At 42.1% G+C, this 22,516-nt stretch overlaps 1 protein-coding gene across 4 annotated transcripts in view; it reads left to right on the plus strand.

Annotated features, from left to right (window-relative positions):
* The first annotated feature begins 8,665 nt into the window (after positions 1–8,665).
* Positions 8,666–22,516, plus strand: part of mark1 (MAP/microtubule affinity-regulating kinase 1) — a 36,199-nt gene continuing 22,348 nt past the window's right edge. For 2 of the 4 annotated variants that reach the window (XM_026189486.2, XM_026189487.2), the window contains exons 1-3: positions 8,670–9,054; positions 11,575–11,775; positions 19,660–19,713. In XM_026189486.2, coding sequence (XP_026045271.1) covers positions 9,004–9,054; positions 11,575–11,775; positions 19,660–19,713 — 306 coding nt within the window. In that variant the 5' untranslated portion in view covers positions 8,670–9,003. Of the gene's footprint in view, positions 9,055–11,574; positions 11,776–19,659; positions 19,714–22,516 lie in introns of all 4 variants that reach the window. The other 2 variants (XM_026189485.2, XM_026189489.2) reach the window with 2 other exon arrangements.

Here is a 22,516-nt window from a genome sequence, read left to right on the forward strand (position 1 = left end):
CAGTAAGTCCGCTATGTTCATAATACATGTTTTTTTGTTTGTTTGTTTTTTCATCGATGGCACAACAAGCAGAAACTTCCAGCCTTTAAAAGCCACTCATGAACAAAAATAAAAACCCAATGTTATCAGAATCAGAATCAGAAAGGGTTTTATTGCCAAATGTTGAGCGGGTTTACAACATTAGGAAATTGCTGCAGTGCTTCAGTGCAAACATACTGTTATAAATACTGTTATAAATTAAGCTTAAATAGACATGAAAATAAAAATTAGAATAAGAATTAAAAGTGCTAAGTGGATAGATAGATATATACATGATATATACATGAGTGCAGGTGGTGATCAGTGCCAAACATGGAATGATGCAGTGAACACAGCGTAGGGTCATGTGTTAGTGGTGGGAACAGTCATACGGTTATTGTTCATGTGTTCAACACCAGAGGGGAAGGAACTGTTCTTATGGCGAGAGGTTCTGGTGCGGATGGACCGGAGCCTCCTGCCTGAGGGGAGCAGGTCAAACAGACTGTGTCCAGGGTGAGAAGGGTCAGCTGAGATCCGAGCTGCACGCCCCAGTGTCCTGGAGGTGTACAGGTCCTGCAGAGATGGGAGTCTGCAGCCAATCACCTTCTCAGCAGAGCGCACAACACGCTGCAGTCTCTGTTTGTCCCTGATAGTGGCTCCAGCGTACCACACGGTGATGGAGGAGGTGAGGATGGACTCGATGATTGCAGTGTAGAATTGCATCATCGTCCGTGTTGGCAGGTTGAATTTCTTCAGCTGCCTCAGGAAGTACATCCTCTGCTGGGCTTTCTTAATGACGGAGGTGATGGTGGGCTCCCACTTCAGGTCCTGGGTGATGGTGGTACCCAGGAAGCGGAATGAGTCCACAGAGGTGATGGGGGTGTCAGTCAGGATGATGGGGGGGAGTGGAGCTGTGTGCTTCCTGAAGTCCACAATAATCTCCACTGTCTTCTGGGCATTCAGCACCAGGTTGTTGTGGCTGCACCAGGACACCAAACGTTCAACCTCCCTCCTGTAGGCAGACTCGTCCCCGTCCGAGATGAGTCCAATAATGGTGGTGTCATCTGCAAACTTGATTAGCTTGACAGACTGGTGGGTGGAGGTGCAGCAGTTAGTATACAGGGAGAAGAGCAGGGGAGAAAGAACACAGCCCTGAGGGGAGCCGGTGCTGATGGTCCGGGAGTCCGAGACATTCTTTCCCAGCCTCACATGCTGCTTCCTGTCCGTCAGGAAGTCAGTGATCCACCGGCAGATGGGATCAGGCACATTCATCTGGGAAAGCTTGCCTCGGAGATGGTCTGGAAGACTATAGACTTTATATAAAAAGTCATATAGACTTTATATAAAAGATGGATACAGCCACATGGTCACTGCCATCTTGATGTTTTTAAATCAGACTAAACTGGACCCCTCAGCAGTGTTTTGTGGGTGATGTTGTATAGTAACTAATATAGATATGTGTGGCATAAAGCTAGGGATGTGGCTGTTTTGAATGACAGGTGGGCTGACACTGGCTGCTGAAGTCAGTTTCTGTCAGTCTGCTAGAATTCACCTTTACTGATTCTAGCCACCTACTGGTGTTACTGAGCATAAATTAGCAGACATGTGTTGCATCGGTACAGTTTATGTTTCTGACCATGCTTGCTTTGGTAATTTAGTACCTAAATAAACTCACTTTTGGCTCCAAAAGGAATAAATAAACAAATATTTTTTAAAATGCCAAAACTGGGGCTTCAAAATATGGAGATTTCTTTTATACATACTCTATGGTTACAATACCAAATTTCATCCAAAAAATAATTACAGCGCTGTGCGCATTTTTTTTTTTTTTAACATTTTAATGAACTGATGTTCATGTTAGTAGGCACTAATAATTATGCATCTATTTCTCAGTGTTGCATTCATACATCCACTTTCTCATTAAAATATAATTCCAAAAAGCAAAGACATCAATGGACAAACTGCTAAAATCAGTGCTTTAGAAAAGGACTTTACTTTGTGTGAATGCCACTTTTTCTATGTCCCTTAAAAGAAAAAGAAAAGAAAGTACAGCTTAGGCTGACTGTATCGTCTCTTGTTTTGCAGGTATTCTGTCGTTAACAAATATTTCAGTCCAAGTCACTGAAGCCATGGCACTAGTGAGGCCATAAAGAACCAAATACAACTAAACCCCTAACTGCACAAATGGTGTGTGTGAAGCAGCACTACACAAATTTTGGTATTCCCTAGCTTCACAACGGGAAAAAATGCAGTTGAACCTCAATAATTTATCGCATATTACTGGGAAATCACGCAAAGTCACTCCATATGGTGCTGTCACTTTATGTTCTCCCCGGCCTGTTTTGGGTGTCAGGGAGAGAGGTAAGAGGTGTTTTGATGGTGAAAGCGAGTGCATGAAGAGGTGAGAAATGAGTAGTTTATTGGATGGCTTTGAGATTGGAAACGCATAATAGGATGAGGTCAGTTGTTAACACTGGCAAAAGGTGCCACGGGAGAGTGGCACAACCACACAAGGGCATTCATATAATATAGACGCATGCCACTCAAGAAACCACTCATCCAACAAGAATGTACACACTCAAACTAATTAGCAGAACCGCCCATCCAATGTGTGCATATCTGTTTATGTAAATTGTGCTGGTGTGGTATGCTGCTTAGTGCCACTGCATGTGGCTGTTGAAAACGTGCCAGGCCATAAACACTCCTTGCCTGGTACCCAACCACAGATGTCGTTTCAATAAGCCTTCAGTCGGGCTGAAAAATAAATCCTGGAGGTCCATACCTGTGTGATTACATTCTCTAATTATAGTTTGGAGCAGTAACTCCGAGATGACTGAATGAAACGGGCCCTCGGGGTGTTGTGAATGTAATTATATCCTGACAATTAATAGGCCCAGTCCTCAGAGAAGAGTTTGTTATATGATGACGCACCTGACCGTTTTTAGCTCGCCAGGGAAGCCTTTGAATTATGACATAATTACAAGGGAAAACATGATATGCAAGGATGATAATTATCCCCAAGTACAGTAACAGTAAATGGCACTACCTTTTAGAATACGAGTTCATAACAGGGGAAAAGTTTAGATTTCTCCTCGGCACAGTGTTTAACATTAGCTGCTGGGCCAAAAGAGGAAATATCTTGGACCTGGAATGCATCATTTGTGGCCACAGATAATTTCATGAAAATGTTTCTTTATCCGGAGGAGTTTTGATATGTTGCTAATGCTCTGAGTATACACGCACACTGGCCAAGCACACATATTTAAATTGCTGGCAGGAGAGAAAAAGCTAAAAAAGCTACCAGGTCATGCACGGAAATAGAAAGAGACAAACATTTGAAAAATGACATGCTGCAATAAAATATATGACTTGTTATGTTTTCTGAGAATGTGCGGAGAAACTGAAGACGTTTTCTGGAGGAAGATGTACACTTTGTCATTCCGCAGCCCTTACCACACTGTGGAGAAGGAGTAGCTCCCCTGATGTTTGTTCTGTATAGTATAAATGCTCAAATAAACTCCCTGTTCTCCATCTACACCGGTGTTTTCACTTCCACTGCCTTAACAGACTTCTGCAGACTGTGTGGGCATGTGCAGACTATCCTTGATTGGCACGTCTTTCATTTTCCAGTAAGTGCTGTTGCAATCTTTAGGACAGCACATCATTTTACACCTATCTCTATCACAATAAACAGCACATTAACACCCACTTCATTAGGTATGCCTTGCTAGTACTGGGTTGGTCCCACTTTTTGTCTTCAGAACTGCCTTAATTCTTTGTGGTGCTGATTCAACAAAATGCTGGAAACATTCCTCAGAGATTTTGGTCCATACTGACATGATAGCATCACACAGTTGCTGCAGATTTGTAGGCTGCACATCCACATTTAAATACCCTGTTCCACCACATCCCAAAGGTGCTCTACTGCACTAACATCTGATGACTACCGAAGTCATTTAAGTACAGCAAACACACTGCCATGCTCAAGAAACCAGTTTGAGATGATTTGAGCTTTGTGACATAGCACATTATCATTCTCGAAGCAACCATCAGAAGATGTGATCATAAATGGATGGGCATGATCAGCAAAAATACTCAGGAAGGCTGTGGTGTTTAAATGATACTCTATTGGTACTAAGGAGCCCAAAGTGTTCCTAGAAAATATATATCACACAATTACAACAACACCAACAGTCTGAACTTTAGACAAAAAGCACGATGGATCCATGCTTTCATGTTGTTTATGCCTCGATTTCTTGTTCTTAGCAACCAGGAGTGGCACCCAGTTTGGTCTTCTGCTGCTGTGGCTCATCTGCTTACGGTTCAACATGTTGCTTTTCTGCATCACTTTCAGCTTTCCTATCAGCTCAAAACAGTCTGGCCATTTTCCTCTGACCACTGGAATCAACAAGGCACCCAGAAAAATTCTCTTTTTCTGAAACAGTCAGACCAGCAACAACCAAAGTGACTTAAATCACCTTTCTTCCCCCTTTTGATGCTCAGTTTGAACTTAACCAGGTTATCTGTCCATGTCTACGTGGTGAAATGCATGGAGCTGCTGCCATGTGATTGGCTGAATATTAGGTACACCTGTTCAACGTGGAGCAGTTGAACAGGTATACTTAATAAAGTGGCTAGTGATGTAGACTGGTGACCACATATTATTATTTACACTAACCTGAGCAGTGTAATTATCTAAAGTATAACTGTACGAATGAGCCTGTAAAACAGACCTGCAGGAAAATTTATAGAAAACTGCTCACCATGATTGTGAAAATTCACAACTTTGCATATTTGTCTTGAGCTTGCACTCACTTACACCCAATTTCATCCATCCTACTGTGTTGCTTGACATCTGCCCTGGATTTTCAACTGTTTTCATAATTTCTACTTCCCTGCCAGCCTTCCCAGGGCGTGAACACATGCTTGTGTGACAGCCACAAAGACAGGCAGGTGAGGGTAGGCCAAGGGTGGGCATGAGCTCTTGGTGTGCCAGTCAGTAATACTTTTCCTCAGGTCGAGGTGTACTCACCTGGAGGGTGTGTTACTGCTGGAAATCTCTGTAATGAACAGAAGGATGGATCCCTGCCTGATCAAATTCCACTGCAGCCCCATATCTTTGTTGCCTTCCAAAAATGTTCAGCATACCAGTGGGTTTTATTGACTTGTCAGAGCAGACAGCAGGAGTGCAAGCTCTGCCTTGTAAGGTGTGCAGTTAACAGGTTTTAAAGAAGGAATGTCTGCAGATCACTTTTTTTCATTTGTAATACGTTTGCGTGTTTTAGGTAAACGCAGTGATTAGAGCTACTGTAGAGCACACACTGGGAGAAAAGCAATTTAGAAGATAAAGTTATTATGTAAAGTTTTTACAGGACTCTATGCATTCCTGTGAAAAACTTACACCGCATGATTCAGTAGCTTGTAGAACCACCTTTAGCAAGAGTAACTTGAAGTAAACTGTTTTCTGTATGGCTTTCAAATAGATAAAGAGTGAGCCAAAATTCCTCCACAATGTGGAGGAATTTTGGCTCACTCTTCTTTACAACATTGCTTCAGTTCATTGAGGTTTGCAGGCATTTGTTATGCACGGCTCTTTTAAGCATTTCAGTTGAACTGAGGACTTCGGGTCACCGCAGCACATTGATTCTAAACATTATCTTGTAGATTTGTTCTTATGCTTGAGATCATTGTCCTGTTGCCTCAGCCAGTTTTGGCCAAGCTGTTAGACAGATGGCCTCACACTTACAATACAGAGAAGTTCACAGTCGACTCAGTGACTGCAAGGTGGGCAGGTGCTTTATAACTCATATGCCATTTTCGGTTTTCACCAGCAGTGGCGTTGTGCATTATGGTCAAACATCTCCACTTTGGTCTCGTCTGTCCAAAGACATCTTATAGTTTGTTCAGATGCAAATTTGCAAATATAAGCTATGCTGCTATTTTCCTTTTAGAAAGAAGAGGCTTTCTCTTGACAGCTTTTCCAAACAACCCATACTTGTTCAGTATTTGTCGACTTGTTAACATTTAACATGCTAGCCGAGGTCTGTAGAGTCTAAAATGTAGCTCTTGGGTTTTTTGCAGTTGCTTGAATTGTTGCACACTCTGACCTTGAGGAGAATTTCCTGGGATGTCCATTCCTGGTAAGAATGTGGCATTGTGTTTACACACACTTGAATGCTCTGGACCAGCAAACTGCCAAAACTTTTGCTTTTGTGGACACAGTCACACTTGCTGATGATCAATTAATCAAGTGCATTTGGTGAGCAGGATATGACTCCTACTTATTCTCTTAATTCCTATAGAAGCAGTAATATATAACTGTGTTACACATGAAAATCTTGGGGAATAGAACTGCATATACTGAAGGAAAAAAAGTTTAAAACCTCTTGTTGTTGACACAGGACAAGACCTGACACAGGTTGAACCGTGTCAAGTCTACCAGTTTCAATAACCTAGATATTTGGAAGGCCTTTAAGGATTTAAAAAAAAATGCTGTTGATTTTTTTTTTACATCACATAATAGCAGTGCATGAGAGGCACATACTGGGGCGCATGCAAAACTTTATAAAACATCTTCTTTTTTGAAAAGCAGTTCCTGTTATTTCCCACACTTCTGCAGGATGTGTGGCAAACATTTTTACTGACTGGAGAGGCTGCATGGCTTGACTCTCACTGGTGAGACTGAGTCAGGGAAAAGGAGATATGGTAAACTGCCAGTGATGACAGATGCTATTCCACTATCGCTCTTATAATGAGTTTAGCCTCTCTCCCCCTCTTTCTCTGTCTTCCTACTCTTTCCTCTCACCCCCTGTCCTGCAAATACAGTTAGCTGCATGACCATCCGCGATGAATGGCTGTTAACAGCTGCCTCTTTTTTGATAGTTGCCTGTGAGAGCATGTAATTGCATTTGGCCTTGGGTGTACATGCACTCATTAAACCGGTGTCAGTGCCCATTACATTCCTCAGGAGTGCAACTCAGGTAGAATGCAAATCCCAGGCAGGAACGGAGCGTGCTCCCAGGATGTTTCAGCGCAGAGAAGAAAAACACTTTGGAGCTCAGATCAAAAAGAAAACCATGAATTATTATCGGTTTGGGTGTTTTCCTGTTTAAACTCTCCAGGGGAACTGTTCAGTCATTCTGATGAACATAAATACAAATTGAATTCAACACAAATAAAATTCAATAATTGTATCTAAAATAGATCCCAGAATAACCCTGCCAAAAATCTCACTATCAGTAGTAAGAGGATGTGTTCGGCTGAAATAATTGAGCTGGTCCAAGTTGTTAAGGCTCAGAGGGGATAAGATCTGCTATGCTGGGATTGGATCCATGCTGGGATAAGATGCAGAATTCCAAAAATGCCCATCTACATGCCAAGATTCTGTGTTAGACCCATTTGGTTACACTGAACCGTCTTATCTCTTTGCATATTATTTGGATACTGCTAACAAAACACATACATAAATATATTAAAGGCAAAGCATGTTTCAGTGACATTTATCTGAACATTCTAATGTGACTACAGAGGAAGGCGTTTTGAACTGTTATGGAAGTGGCAAACACTAAAACTAACAACCTACAGATTCCTCAAAACCTCCAAAACAGGCTTAATGTTCTCGACGGCTTTCATGTTCTGTATCCATCAGTTATTGTGACACACTGTGTGAGACAAATCATCAATCGTGTAACATCCAGTGAGATGCGATTGTCTGCCTGAATTCCACAATATTACTGCAGAGACAAAGAAGCCACGACATCTCATACAAGAGACTCATTAATGGACTTTAACGCCTGCCGCCCTGCTTATTCCCCAATCACATTATGACATGTTAATGTACTCGGAGGATGAAAGCAAATCAACGAGCAACGGCATGGCGTTTGTTTGGGGTTGCACGAAGGAAATATGAAGGATACTGCAGGCGTATAATGACCCCTAGTGGAAGAACTCCGCACGCACATCTGCGTGCGCACTGTCACAACCACACCCCTAAAAAACAAACAAAAAAAGGTAAAAGCATGAAAAATTCAAAATATGTCTCTAGGAATCTAAAGGTTGTTCATATATTTGCTCTCTGATCACTCAAAAAAAAAAAATTAAAATAAAAAATAGCTGTTGCAATTTTAGGATTAAGTAGAACAATGACGGGTGCAGTGCTGTAACTCTCCGACAGATGGCAAAGTCTGCCCAGTTCATACCGTGACACGGGCGTTATCCCTAAACTAGGCCTCTCCAACTCATTGTCTTCTTCAAACCCATCATGGAGTAAGCACTAAATTAAAACCCATAGCATAAAATAACAGAAATAAGCCATTTAATTTATATTGTTCCAGCCACATTTGAGCCACTTATTTAGTGAGTCTACCTCAACATCTCTACGATACTGCGTGATAAAATACGTCTGTACAGCCACTGTCAGGTTTTAGGGCATTGTTCAGTAGCAGTGTAGACCTGTTTGGCAGGCAGCACACTCCCTGTAGCTGGATTTGGTCTAAATCTGCCGGTGACTGTTCCAACTGTGCCCTTAACTGCTTTCTGGTGACTTGAATGATGAGCTCTGGAGCAGACAAAGAGAGTGTATGTGCACGAGAGAGAGAGAGAGAGAGAGGGCGAGAGATCCCATCATCCTTCCTGGTGGGAGGTTTGAGATGAGCTGCGCAGACCCGTCCGCTACCGACGCATCTTCCTGGCCTGCCCCCCTCTCTCTCTCTCCCTCCCGCTCGCTCCCTCTCCCAGTCTCTCTCTTTCCTCCTTTTCTGTCTGCCACTAGCCTACCTGAAGGGAAGTGTACAAAGCCGATAAGAAAATCTGGCGTGCCGGCGGGGCCCTGTGTGCGCTATGCTGCGGTAAAAGGGCCGCTATTTGCGGTGTTCACAGGGGATGTAGAGAAGAACAGAGGCGCCGCTCTCCCTCACGGACCGCGCCGTGTCTGCTTTTGCTCTACCCAGCCCGCCGCATCGCTGAGCGGCCTATGAAGCACACAAGATGTCGACCAGAACGCCATTGCCCACAGTGAACGAGCGTGACACCGAGAACGTAAGTGCAGCTGTCCGGAGACACCTGAGCGATACCGGGCGTGGGGACGGAGTGGTAACGACCCGGGGATGTGGTTATTTTGCGCACTGGCCGGTGCAGGTTAATGGCAGCTCTTCGTGAGGCTACAGTGTTGCAGAGTGACTCGACCAATGAGCACAGCAGCTTTTTTTCACCCCCCCTCCCTTCTGATGGGAATGAAAGCATGGAGCGTAGAAATAGCTTAGAATAAAAGTGCGGCCCGGCTGTGACTGCCTCGCTCTCTCTACACAACAAGGCTACCCTGAACAACGCACTGCGTCAGTATTATGCCGCTTTTAATGGCACAAGCGAGGCTTGAATGTTAACACTGAGAATGAGGTGTCTGTGTGGCCTGTGAGAAAATGGTGTTGCTCCACTCGTGCAGCTGGGGGGGGTATTTTCTAGTCCACGACGTCAATATATAGGGTGTGTGTGAGAGGGGGGGATGTTGCCCTACTTTTCAATTGCAAGGCTCGGTAGCATCGCAATGTAACATCCATAACCTATCGGGCCCTGCTGTAGGAGCACGCTCGGTGCTGCTGAGGAGGAGGCAGCGTGTTGTTGTTCAGCGAACCAACACGCAGACAACAGGGCGAAGAACGACTTGAATTAATCACAGGAGATTTCTCATGCGCCGTGTGGAGGAATGTTTATGAACGACCACCCACTCCCAATTATGGCGCGCACATCCACAATAATGTAGCTCTTCAGAGATCAGAACAGATGAGGGCTGCTCCTCTGTGTGTGTGTCTGTGTGTGAGTGTGCTGACAGGCTGTGACATATCTGGGTTCGTCTGATTTTTTTTCTTTCTTTCCTGGAAACAGAAGCCTCCTTTAAGGCTGCAGGCAGTCTTTTTTGTTTTTTTTAATGGTTGACCTATTCATAGACTTACAGAGAGGGCTTTTATTTTGCCTCTATATTTCTGAGCACGTGTTTGCCCGGGTTGTCATGTTGAGGTGGTTAAAATTCAAGTGAAAAAAGGCATTTCCTCTTCAGCAAAGTTGCATAACTTAACAAACCCTATTGTTAACTTTTACATGAAGACATCGGTCCTCTCTTGCTCTCATTGTCCGATACATTACTGAACAATGATCTGCCAGTGTTCAGTAATGCATCAGCTCATAGGAGTGCTAATGTAACTGTCTGTCTAATGCTGCACTCTCAGACACAGACACAGACTTCTGGGTGGCTATTAAAGCACTGCCTCAGCATCACTGGCAGTAGCCAGCCAGCCCAGGCTCCCTCTGTTCGACTCCAGCACGCAGCCCCAGGGCCCACTTGCAGCTGAACTGCATTGCATAACAGCTTATTACTCAGAAAGACAAGTGGCTTTAAGTGCAGCAAAACAGAAGTAGCTCTCTTCTGGCTTTCTTCTTCATCTTTTTTTATTAATGTGTGTGTGTATGTGCACAGGTGTGTTATGCCTCATGTTTGCCCCCCTGAAGACATCATCTCAGTGTCTGGGATCAATGGATGGACAAGTGAAACAAATTTTGTGCATTAATCAATCACAAGAGCCCAGAGTCATTTGCCTGTCCAAATATTCCACTGCTGATTTAGAGAACCTAAGCCAAGTGTGTGTGTGTGTGTGTGTGTGTGTGTGTACACAGTTGTGTGGCTGAAGGTCAAACTGGCCTCATTACAGGTGCGATCTAAAATTGACTTGAAAGGCACTAGTGTGGCATTTACCCGCTGCAAAAACAACACATGCACATTTCTCTGATCTAAAAGAGGCATTACAAACAAAACCATCTGACTTTGTCGGGATTTAATATAAATTTATGCTGTGAAATGTACACATGCATCATAGCACTCCCTCAGTGAGGCTAGCTGAGGTGTTGCGCACACAGCAGGGTGTAGCGTTTCCCCAGTGAAATGGGAGCAGGGGAGCCCGGGTAACCAGACCAAGGCTTTATTCTCTGGCTGGGTGTGGTGCTCAGGAGCAGAGGATCATGGGATCTCTGACCTGGACTGACATTAGCAGCTGTTGTAGAGGAGAGGACCAGAGGAGACTGCATATAGCCTGTGCCAGCATAGTACTTATAGCAAGCTGTTCCTAATTCACCTTCACATGCTGTATCACAGAGACGCTTGTTATTGGTTTTGACTGTGGAACCAGCAACATTGTTATCACAAAATGTGCCTGTGTGTTACACGTTTTTTGCTGGTTTTGTCAAAGACACACAGTCTGAAGTTCAGTTTCTTCTGATATTGACTCTTACACTGTGAATGATAGGGTCATTAGGTTTAAGGCGTTAAAGCACCGAGATTTTGATTCTCCCCCAAATACTTCTGTATAGATCCTCATTGTGAAACCAACTCTGGAATTGGGGCAAAGCTACTCTTTCAAAGTTCAGCTTTAACAGTACTGCATTGCTTCTGTATGTTTTGCCTGTATAGCAAAATGATCAGTTTGGAAATGTGCCACAAAACTACTTAAATAATATTGGTGTCTGTGTAAATCAAAGGATGTTGCTGATCTCCACTTTTTTTCCCTGCAGCACTCTTCGGTGGACGGCTTTGTTGAACCCCAAGCCCCCCCAACAAAGTCCGCGAGTCGTCACAGCCTGCCACGATGCCGCAACTCTTTCACCTCCACAGAGGAGCACCCTCACATTGGCAATTACCGCCTCCTCAAAACCATTGGGAAGGGGAATTTTGCCAAAGTGAAGCTGGCACGACATGTCCTGACTGGACGAGAGGTGCGACAAATTTTTAATCTTTGCTTTATAACGTTTATACTGTGCGTTTTATTTGTGTTATATAATATAGTGATGCACTGATCCAATATTTATATGGAATATTGATCAGCAGCAGTGCATTATTTGCTAAAAGGACAGCTAACAGCAAAGGATCAGCAGTTTAAGGTATTTTAAATCTGCTACACCAACAACTTCTCTGTTTTAAGTAGTTTGTGACTAAGCTGTGCTCACTAAGTTGACTGAAAAGCTCAGTCGGTGATTCTTTCTCTGCAAGACTCTGTGCAGTAGGTTTGTAGTTCATGAGTTGTCATCGACTCAGATTTTTGTTATCATGACCTCCACCTGCCTTTTTTCTGTTTTGTTGCGGTGCATGAACGGTAAAGGTGAGAACGGAAAAAGGACAAACTACCACAACAATAAACAGATGCTAAGCTGGAATAAAATGAGTAATAATATTATTAGTTATTTAACACAAATTGCTACTGCTGGGTCATTTGAGCTGCAGTCTAATCAGGGACACTCAGACTTCCCTCTCTCAGGCCACCTCCTCCAGCTGTTCTGGGGGGACACCAAGGTGTTCCCAAGTCAGCCAAAATGTGTAATCTCTCCAGCACGTCCTGAAACTGCACCAGGGAATCCTCCCAGTAGGATATGCCCATCCTGGTCAGAAGCCTGAAGCTTCAACCCGCTGCTTTTTTCTCAGAGCAACTGTACTTTGAGTTCCTTCCAAATGACCGAGCTCCTCACCCTGTCTCTAAGGTGAGCCCAGCCACCCTTCATGGAGGAGGCCCATTTCACTTCTATTCACAGTCTCATTTGTTCCATCACCACCCAGAGCTTGTTCCCACAGGTGAAGGCAGGAACGTAGATCAACGGCTCCACTTTCACATTCAGCTCTCTCTTCAACATGACACACCAGTATAGCGTGCACATCCAAGTGGGCACAGTACCAACACCTGTTAATCTCCCGCTCTGCTCACCCTTATTATTGAACAAGACCCCCCCAAGATACTTAAAATCCTCCACTTTTGGCCAGCAACTCATTCCCAATCTAGAGTGGGCACCCTTTTCTGACTGTGACTCATGGTCTTACACTTGAACTATAACTTGGAACCCAGGGCAAGCTGGAGGTCGTTGTATGACGAACCCAACCTATCTGCAAAATGCAGAAACATGATCTAGAAGCCACCAAACTCGACCCCCTCTAACACTTTTAAAGTTTGTGCATAAAAAATGTTGAACAAAATCAAAAGTTAGGATTAAGGAGTCAGCGTTAGCTCCTGGCACAAACTGTTTGTGCTGATATTAATGTCACAGGGGGTTTGAAGCTCTGCAGTCACCGAGTCAGCAAATCTTTGGTAACTTTTACACACCATGTGCATCAGCACTCGGCAACCACGCTCTGTAACTTTAAATGAGCGGTTCCTCAACCCCTTGCAATAGTACCACTCTGAGTTAAATGTTGAATATCTTGGAGGTAAGAAGGTTCATGAACTGACTTGTTCCAACAGTGGTATCCTATTACAATATTACGATCAAATTCAGTGAGCTCTTTGGAACAACCCATTCTTTCATAAATGCTTGTAAAGGCACCTGCGGCGATGGGAAAACACCTGAATTCAAAGATTAAGAAACTCTGTGGCCCTCTGTGGCCGACTCTTTCATTGCTCCATGTTAACAATTAAGACTGCAGTTTTCTTTCATTGTTGGTTGATTTAAGTTCAGATCCCTATTTAGGAGTGTTCTTGTTTTATTCGACCTATTTAAAACATGAATATATTTAATTCACCCTCACAGGAAACCAACAAAGCCATACTGTACTAAATACTCTGAGTGACCTTTTCATTTATAGTTTCAGTTCTGGTAACAATGCAAGAAGGCTCACTTAAAAGAAAAATATTTCAGCTTCACGGCTGAATTATTTGCATCTTTTTCAAGTTATGCCTCGCCGCATAGAAACCACAACGTGACAGAATGATGGTATCGCTATTTATTTATCAACTCAAAATGATTATACATGAATTAGTTGATAAGGCATTGATCTACTTGCAGTCAGACCCAGTTTTCGGCCGTGTTCTGGCTGTCAGATGAACGAATTATCTCCTGTCATGACAATGTTGTACTTGACCATGTTAGCTTTCCCAGTGAGGACAACCTCTCGCTCCCTTTCACCCACTCACAGTCATACACTGCTGCCTTGTCAGAGTGATAGATGCCCTGCTTTGATGTGTTGTAATTAAAGCTCCTGTTTCTCTAAGGAGAAAACGATGACCTGCGATCTGCTCACTGTCTTTCACTCAGTAGGACCCGCAGGGCTCACTGACAGCCCCGATCCACCTCGGAGGTCCTTCTCATGTCTGTCTTAGCCACTTGCATCTTTTAATCCTCTGAGTTTTAAAAAGCATCAGGTCATATCGGTATTGAGTGCCCAGGGAATAAATATTCTCTCAGGTCTAACCGGTAACAGTTTGATCTGTTCTGTGTCCTTTAATGCAAGTGTAAAACAGACACATTGAGTGTGCTACCCACTGTTTGCCGAGAAGGTCAGGCGCCACTTTGTGTGCCTGAGAGCCTTTGCTGGCTCATCAGAATGCAAAGACATGGATCAGAGTAAGGGAGAAAACAGGTGGAAAGAACATGACCCACTAAAACGAATGTTATCGTAGCAGGAACCTAGAAAGACACTTACTGACATAGATTTTCCAGATGTGATAAACAGAGGTTTAACTGTGTAGAAAAACAACAAAAGGTCCTGTGAACCAAAAAGGAGGTTGCACAGACTCACTTCCACGTGACAGAGTGTCCTCTGTCTGCCCAAACGAACACGCACGTCAATTCACACGCATGCTGAGCTATACTAATGGTAACATTTGCCTCTACCATACGCCCCTATGAACTTACTCAGCGGACAACATTATTTGTAAACTTAACTGAAATTAAGACGTAGTCCTATAATGTCATGACTTTTCTATATCAGGGGTATTTAATTAAAATTTAAGGAGGTCCAGTTAAAACTCCCTCAAACAAACATTACAGTCCAGTACGTTTTATTTTTAAGTAGCTTAAAAACGTTCAACATTATTTCAACAATGTTTATTATTCTTTTTTTTTTTTTTAATGAACTGGCGTGCAGTCTAATAATATAATAATGACAGAATGTCATTTTCTCGTTTCAAGTAAAATAACTTTTGAATTCAAATGTCTTTAAATAAAGTGCTCAATTTAAAATGTTAAAAAGTGTAGTTTGACTTTCTTCTTTGCTTCGTTTTCTTTAACCACATTTTACGTGTAAACCCATCTCAGCTTTAACCCTCCGTTTCTTTCTGTGTGTTTCCTGTGTGCATAAATTGACCATCACAAAGGAAAAGGCAGCACAGATGAAAAATACCTTTACTGTAAATACGAGAGAGTAAAATAGAAACTGTCCATCAAAATCCACAGTCCACCTATTGGTGACCTGGGATTGATATAATTTATTATTAGTGTGGTTTTATCATACATATAGTGGCAATATTGGGGGAAACCAATCAGATATAGATTGTACATAAAATATACTTGCAGCCAGTGTTGAACCCTGTCTTTTATTGTCCAAGTTTGAAGCCTTGGGTTTGTCGCTTTCTCTGTTGCAGTCTTTGAAAACTGGATGAGAGAGCAGAACTCGTTAGCGAATGTTAGCATTAGCTAGCTTGGTTAACTCATTCTGATAATTGTATTGCACACTCACAAGGTAGACATGCCTATTTCACAGTAAACAGGACAGTAAGTTACAAAATGACCAAATTTTTCTGCAATGAAGAAGATTTGAAACTATCTGTTGAGGCTATAAACTGCTTGCCTGAGGCAAAAACTTAAGTGAGAAGCAGAATTGTTTTCTCAGACTCTTGTATACCATAGATGACTTTTTCTACCACGAAGAGTCACCATCTGGCCATTAGGACTGCTTCACAGACCTGGAGGCTACATCCATCAAGTTTACATATGAGCATGAATGTCATGGTAATTTAATGCTTTTAAGGCATTAGGTTTAGAGTAAATGGTCACTTTCCATTAATTCTGAATTATGTTTACAAATAGTTTTAACGTAAATAACAAATCAATCAAATTATCTGTTGATCTGTTTATCTTTTTCAGTCTATGTTGCAGCTTTCTTGCTGACACATGGAAGGAATTTGACCCTTGTTCTTAGAAGCTCTCAATATCCTCTTAGTCTCCGCAGAGAGCAAATTTACTTGGAGAGCTAAATATAGAAACGAGGAAAACAAAGCACTGAAAATATGGACATACTCATTAGCACTTATATGGCAAGTATGGTATAAACTGTGCTTCTTGTTTTAGAGTGCATAGAAGTGTGTAGAAGCAAATATGCATACAACATTCAGAGCACTTATTTGCATAGATGTGACGTGAAAATAACTTTTGTTGTCGTACATTTCATACATCAGCCCTGCTCCCTGTATTACAGTCATGCCTTTCTTTTCATCGCATATGACCTTATACAATGCTAAAATACTTCCCTTTAGCACACAGATATCATGATTCTGTGGTTTTGATAACAGAGCCTAAAGGGAAATCAGAGTGTAGAGGAAACGCGCAAAGCACTCGAGCACACGAGCGATGCAAAGTTTCCCCTTTGTGTCCTCGCTGTCTAAATATTCACACACGATCACAAGTCCTGCATACTGTGAAGAGCATATGGCCCCTGTGTTACGACTGGGCTGAATAATTAACACTGATGCACAGTGCCCTTCTGTCACTGTGAAACTGAATTATTTACCCTCAAATCCATTAGCGTGAACACACACGCACCCACATGCACACAGAGGCCTTGTGTATGATTTTTGTGCCGTCCACTCATTCATCAAATCTCTGTCTGCTAACAAAAATGAAAATATTTGCCCGGCATCGTGTCGAGGAAATTAAATGAATCTCACTGACTCATGCAAAGGGAATAGTGGAAGTTGATGCAGCAGAGTGACACATGAGGACCGTTCCAACACCTGTAGGCGTACTGTACATCAACAGACACGCAAATACGTGCCTAAACCTGAGCTTCGTCCGTGACAGGAGGAAGCAGAGAGGAAGGGAGTCTGTCTGTGCACCTGCCCACCTAAGAAGGGCTACAAATAGACACCACCTGCATACTGTGTTTTTCTACACATAGTAGGCCTTTCTGCAGTCTTTCACTTTGCTCCATCCTCTCCCTGTTAGACTGTTTCTTGGTGTTATTATCAAGTTTGGCTTCTGGGGTTGTATCAAATTAAATTACAAAACAATTTGTGCCATAGTTCTTAGGGAAAGTGGTTTTAGATGAATAACCTGTATTCTCATCACCATGACTCAGCATCTGCTTGCTGGTTTCCCCCCTTACCAGGCTTACCAACAGCCTGCATCCACTGAAGCATGCTTATTAAGCTCTTATAAGGCCAGAGGCACAGTAATGCTTTAGAAAAAATGTATGTTTTTGTGATATTATTCATCTTTAATGTTATCAGTGTGTCTTCTACAGAGGTTACAATCTTTGTGCTAGAATGTAATTCAGCAGATGAACATAGATGATGACAAAATCTCTTCAAGATCCGCTCCTATGATACTTCTAATGTTAGACATGGTTATGATTGGAGATCATGGTTAAGGCACAGCTCCCTGGGGGTAGAGTGTGGGGGGGGGGACACATCCTACAATAATGTTGTATAAATCACTTGATTTGAGATGAGTCGTGCAACTCCTATACCCAACAAAATGTTAAAACCTAGGGCTTTGTCACTGTGTGATACATTCACTATATTTCCAGAAGTTATTCACTTCCATAGCCACAGGTGAATAAAATCGCCTGTCTCATGTTTGCAGGCTGCTTCTGCAAACATTTGTGAAAGAATGAATTGCTCTCAGGAGCTCAGTAAATTCCAGCATGGTACCGTGATACGATGCCACCTGTGGAAGAAGTCCAGCCATGAGATGACCTTGCTATTAAAGATAAAGTAGTTTAAGAACTGCACATGGAGATTTTTGTATGAAGAGTTTCAATGGCCCAGCAGCTGCAGCCAAGCTTTCCATCAGAATGCAAAGTTTTGGTGTGGTGTAAAGCATGCCATCACTGGACTCTAGAGCATTGGAAACCTTTTCTCTAGAGTGACAAATCATGCTTGTTCATATGACAATCAAATGGATGAGTTTGTGTTTGGGGGTTCCCAGGAGAATGGTACTGTTCTGACTGCGTTGTGCCAAGTGTTAAGTTTTGGTGGAGATGGAATTATGATGTGGGGTTGTTTCTCGTCCAACATCAGTGTTTGATCTCACAAATGCACTTCTGGAAGAATGATCAAATATTCCCAGAAACACTCCTAAACCTTGTGGAAAATCTTCCCAGAAGAGTTGAAGTTTTTATTGCTGCTAAGGGTGGGCTGAAATCACATTAAACCCTATAAGAATGGCAGACGAGCAAATACGTTTATGCATCTTTAAATTCTCCTGTATTGTTACTTAGTGTAAATCCAAGATACAGATTCTTTTGGTTAAGTCCAAACTGCAGCCATGGACAGCATTCACAGTTATAGCTGGACTCATGCTCTGTCCCCATACGTGTGATATGCTAACTTTGTGCAATGTAATAAAAAGTACGTACATTTACATGCGCCATTTGGTGCAATAAAGTTGGGCAAACAACACAGCGTTCTGTAACCTACTGGTTTATTCGATCAGGAAAGTGGAACTTTGACAGACTAAGTTAATTTTTAACTGCACAGATGTTAATTCGATATTTTTCTGTTTGCTTTATTAATGCATTTTATGAATATATTATCTTAGCACCAAAGCCAACAGCAGCTTCTCCTTTCCAGTTCTGAATTGAGACAACAGCATCCATTCAGTACAAAGTACAGTGCAAAAAGAAGGAACAAACGCATCTTTAAGAGCTTTGATACTGTCAGTTGGTTGAAGAGTCTCAAGAGACATATGGAGGCTGTAAAACGCGTGAAGGATTTCAAATATCAAGTCAGCAAACAGCTACTAGTTTGATCCTTAGACCCCTTTGCTCTCTGTAGTCAGGCTAAGAAAAGATTTTATGGTAATTACCTGTGGTTAGGCTATAAAAACTGTCATTCTAATTTATTTACGCATATAAAAAAAGCTTAGCATAGCACTTTTTTCACACATGCAGCTGTGAACTTTTCTAGACTTGTGTGTGAGCAATCAGCTCAGACATTAAATGGTGTTTAACCTGAGAATTTAGTAGTACAGGATGACTTTATGTGTGCTACAAGGGAGCTAAGGGGTGGGGGGCAACATATCAGTGTATGAAAAACTAAAACTTCTCAAGATAATATAGTGGCTTGCTTTTGACTCTGCAGTATGGCACAGATAGTCAGTGAAAGCTGCTGAGCTCTCAAAGTGAGGAGACTATGTCAGTTTCCTCAAGCACTTTGGGGTGATTATTGAGATGGATGCAAATGACTGCTGACATGGTTGCCAATTGAGAATATTTACCCAAACTTTTCTTGCTCCCTGCTTTAAGTTGCCTTTCTCAGTGTGTAAAGGCTCTTGATTCACAGTATAGTCATAGTCAAGAGGGAATTTGTATTTCTGCTTTGATCTCTGCAAATCAATGCTTCACGTCTTAATGAATTACTGAATAGAGAAGCTTTTAGGTGTGTTCAGGCTGAATGGATGATTCAGCTGTGACATGTTTTGACAAAGTCACCTCACCGCACAATAGTGAAATAATAAGAATTCATTTCAATGAAAGTTTTAACTGCACAAATACAAAACTGGAATTAGCTTTGACATCTTGGTTATCTTTTATTTTTTTCCTGTCTGCATCCCGCTCTCTCTCCCCCCTTCCCTCCCTTTCTTTTACTTCCCCTGTCTTCCTGTCTTTTCTCTCTCTAGGTGGCGGTGAAGATAATAGACAAAACCCAGCTGAATCCAACCAGCCTACAGAAGGTGAGTTTATGTTTTATGACCACATGGTAACATTGATGTCTTGGTTACAGTGTTCGTGGGCTTTTCCGATAGTCTTTCCCGAGTTCTCCCCACTCTGTTCTTTGCTCTTTGAACTCAGGATGTGCTATTTTACATAATGTAATCAGATGTACTCAGGAGAGACCACAGGGCTTGTTTAATCTCCAGCCACAACCTCCTTCACTCCTGACTCTGTTGTTTGTGGTTACGGGCAGCTAAAAATACACTTGCTGTCCGGTTTGTCACTTCCCTTGTCTAGCAGTCATAACCAATTAGAAAAAAGGCTGTGGGACTGTTTCCTGATTACTGACTCCCATTAAACACACGTGGTTATCTTTGTGCTCTTTGTCCATATATTGCATTATTAGCTCTCAAACCAGGCTAATCCAGGTTCATCTTCAAATAGGTCTTTGAATATATGTGAAAAGGGAAGGAGTGCTCAAAAGCTCCTCACTTTCCCTAAATTTCGTCACTCCAGTGGTTTTAAACTTAAGCCAGTCCTCACAAAGAAAGCTATCCAAGTAAATGCACAGACCGGTACACATACAGTCATCATCGCAGATTAGAACATGTGGAAGGAAAGCAAGAGCTGCCAACATCACCTACTGCGAGTCTAAAAATAAATCAGGTGTGCAGCTGACTGACTGGAATTCTTTTCATGATCATGACATTATCGTAGCGCGGCTCACCAGCGCTGCTGCTCTTTTACTTTCCGGTTTTTGTAAAAGATGAAAAAATTACCTAGCAACTGATTGACTCATTTTGATAATGGACAATAATAACAACCACACCTACATAAATGACACTTGATGGTGTCTTTGTAGGCCACCAGGGTGGGAAAATGTTGCCCCCTACAAGCTTCTTAATGACAAAATAATTGCGATTAGCTTCTAAATAGTGCTTCCACCTTATGTTGGTCTGAATGGAGATGAGATGAGTGAACTCGGTGAGTGAGTGAAGGCTGGCCTAATCAAGCAGAGTGTAATCATAAAGGGCTATTGTGAGACCAAATCTGGTTCACTGCCGAAGTCCTTCTTTGGCATCTGTAAAACACGGTGGTTTTTCGCCTATCAGGGCATTTCTAACACGATTATATTCCTGCAATTGTCTTGGATCTTAATGGGATCCGACGGCAATTCTTTAGCCAATCAGTGTGTAGTTGCTGTGAGAGTTTCAAGCTCTCAGTTCCACGCTCATCTAATCTGACCGAGATAATTCTCGTTGTTTGAGCTCTTTTGTGTCGCAGCCTATTGTGTGGTTTCTAATCTGTGCACAAAGTGAGGGTAATGAACATTTTGTTTTGTGCGTATGTGGTGGATTAATATTCTGCATAGAAACTGACTGGGACACTGCCAGATTGGGTCATGAGGAGTTTCATACCGGATGGGTTGGGTTGTCCGCTGTGTAGTGTTGAATGTAGCAGGACAGATGTATCACGTGACCGTGCAGCCCAGTTGATCAATTATTCAGTGGGCTTTCATATGTGAGCTGCAGCACTTATACAGCTTTTTTTAATATATAGGGGATAAAGTGTTTTTAATATTACATCATACAGTACATTGGCGTTTGCATTCACATTAGCAGATGATGTCAAATGTTCTGTATTTGTATCAACTGTAGAGTCTTGTTATGTATCCTTATTTGGAGCATATACACAGTTATATATTTTCACGCCCTCTGCTCCATACTGTAGATTCCCGTAATAGTATACAGATATGCCATCTGCAATGCAGAAGCTCGTCTTGTAATGCAGCAGCCGTCTCCTGGACTGAATCGATCGTCTCATTGACCCAGAGTGTCCTATGCTACCCTTGTAAAAGCTCCATCACGAATACATTAAAGGGAACATGTGCTTTTTATATACAGTTTTCTGCTTGGGCACTCTTTCGACCTTGGACTGATCAAATAATGCCTTGGAAAAACCAAAGAGAAGCAACATTGCAGTCATTTGCTCTGTTTCCTGTTTTTTTGGAGGTTTGTATTGCTGCTGATTATCAATTGAAAGGCTGGAAAAATAATAACAAGTGGGCATCGAGAGTGCAAAAATGAGAAATCACCACTGTGCTATAATATGTAGTGTGGATAATTTAATCTCGCATTTTATCAGAGCTTTTCATAGATCTAATTTTATTTTCAGCCATGGTTTTTGCTTTTAACGATGATGAAAACAAGATTATGGAGATTCTTTTTTTCTATGATGCGTTTGTATTGTGTCGTCTAATAAATCTAGCATTTCCCTTTATGTTTCTGTTCTATTCTCCATTAAAATCCCCCAAGTCACACCCTGGCAGGCTGACGCATTTTCAGTTAGGTTCACATTTGTTTGTTTATTTATTTTTCAGTCCAGTTATAATTAAAATTCAAGAAAACACAGTTAAGGTTTTTTTTTTAAAAAAGAACCAAAAAAGAAAACCTTTACAATATTTAAGATTAAAATAAAACAAAACAAACCATGATCTTACCAAAGTCAGTCATGATATTTAGATTTTTCATTCACTCTTAAATGTTTCCTGGGTGTACAAAATATTCATCCTGGTCACTTTGTTGGGTACACGTTACTAGCGCTTGGCTGGACCCTCTTTTGTCTTCAGAACCATTAATTCTGCTGCTGGAAACATTCCTCAGAGATTTTAGTCTGTATTGACATGATAGCACACATCCAGGATCCATGAATCTCCTGTTCCACCACATCCCAAAGGTGCTCTATTGGATTGAGATCTGGTGACTGTGGAGACCTTTTGAGTACAGTGAACTCACGGTCATGTTCAAGAAATCTGAGCTTTGT

Source organism: Astatotilapia calliptera, chromosome 13, assembly GCF_964374335.1.
Source record: "Astatotilapia calliptera chromosome 13, fAstCal68.1, whole genome shotgun sequence".
In the NCBI taxonomy this organism is placed as follows: Eukaryota; Metazoa; Chordata; class Actinopteri; order Cichliformes; family Cichlidae; genus Astatotilapia; species Astatotilapia calliptera.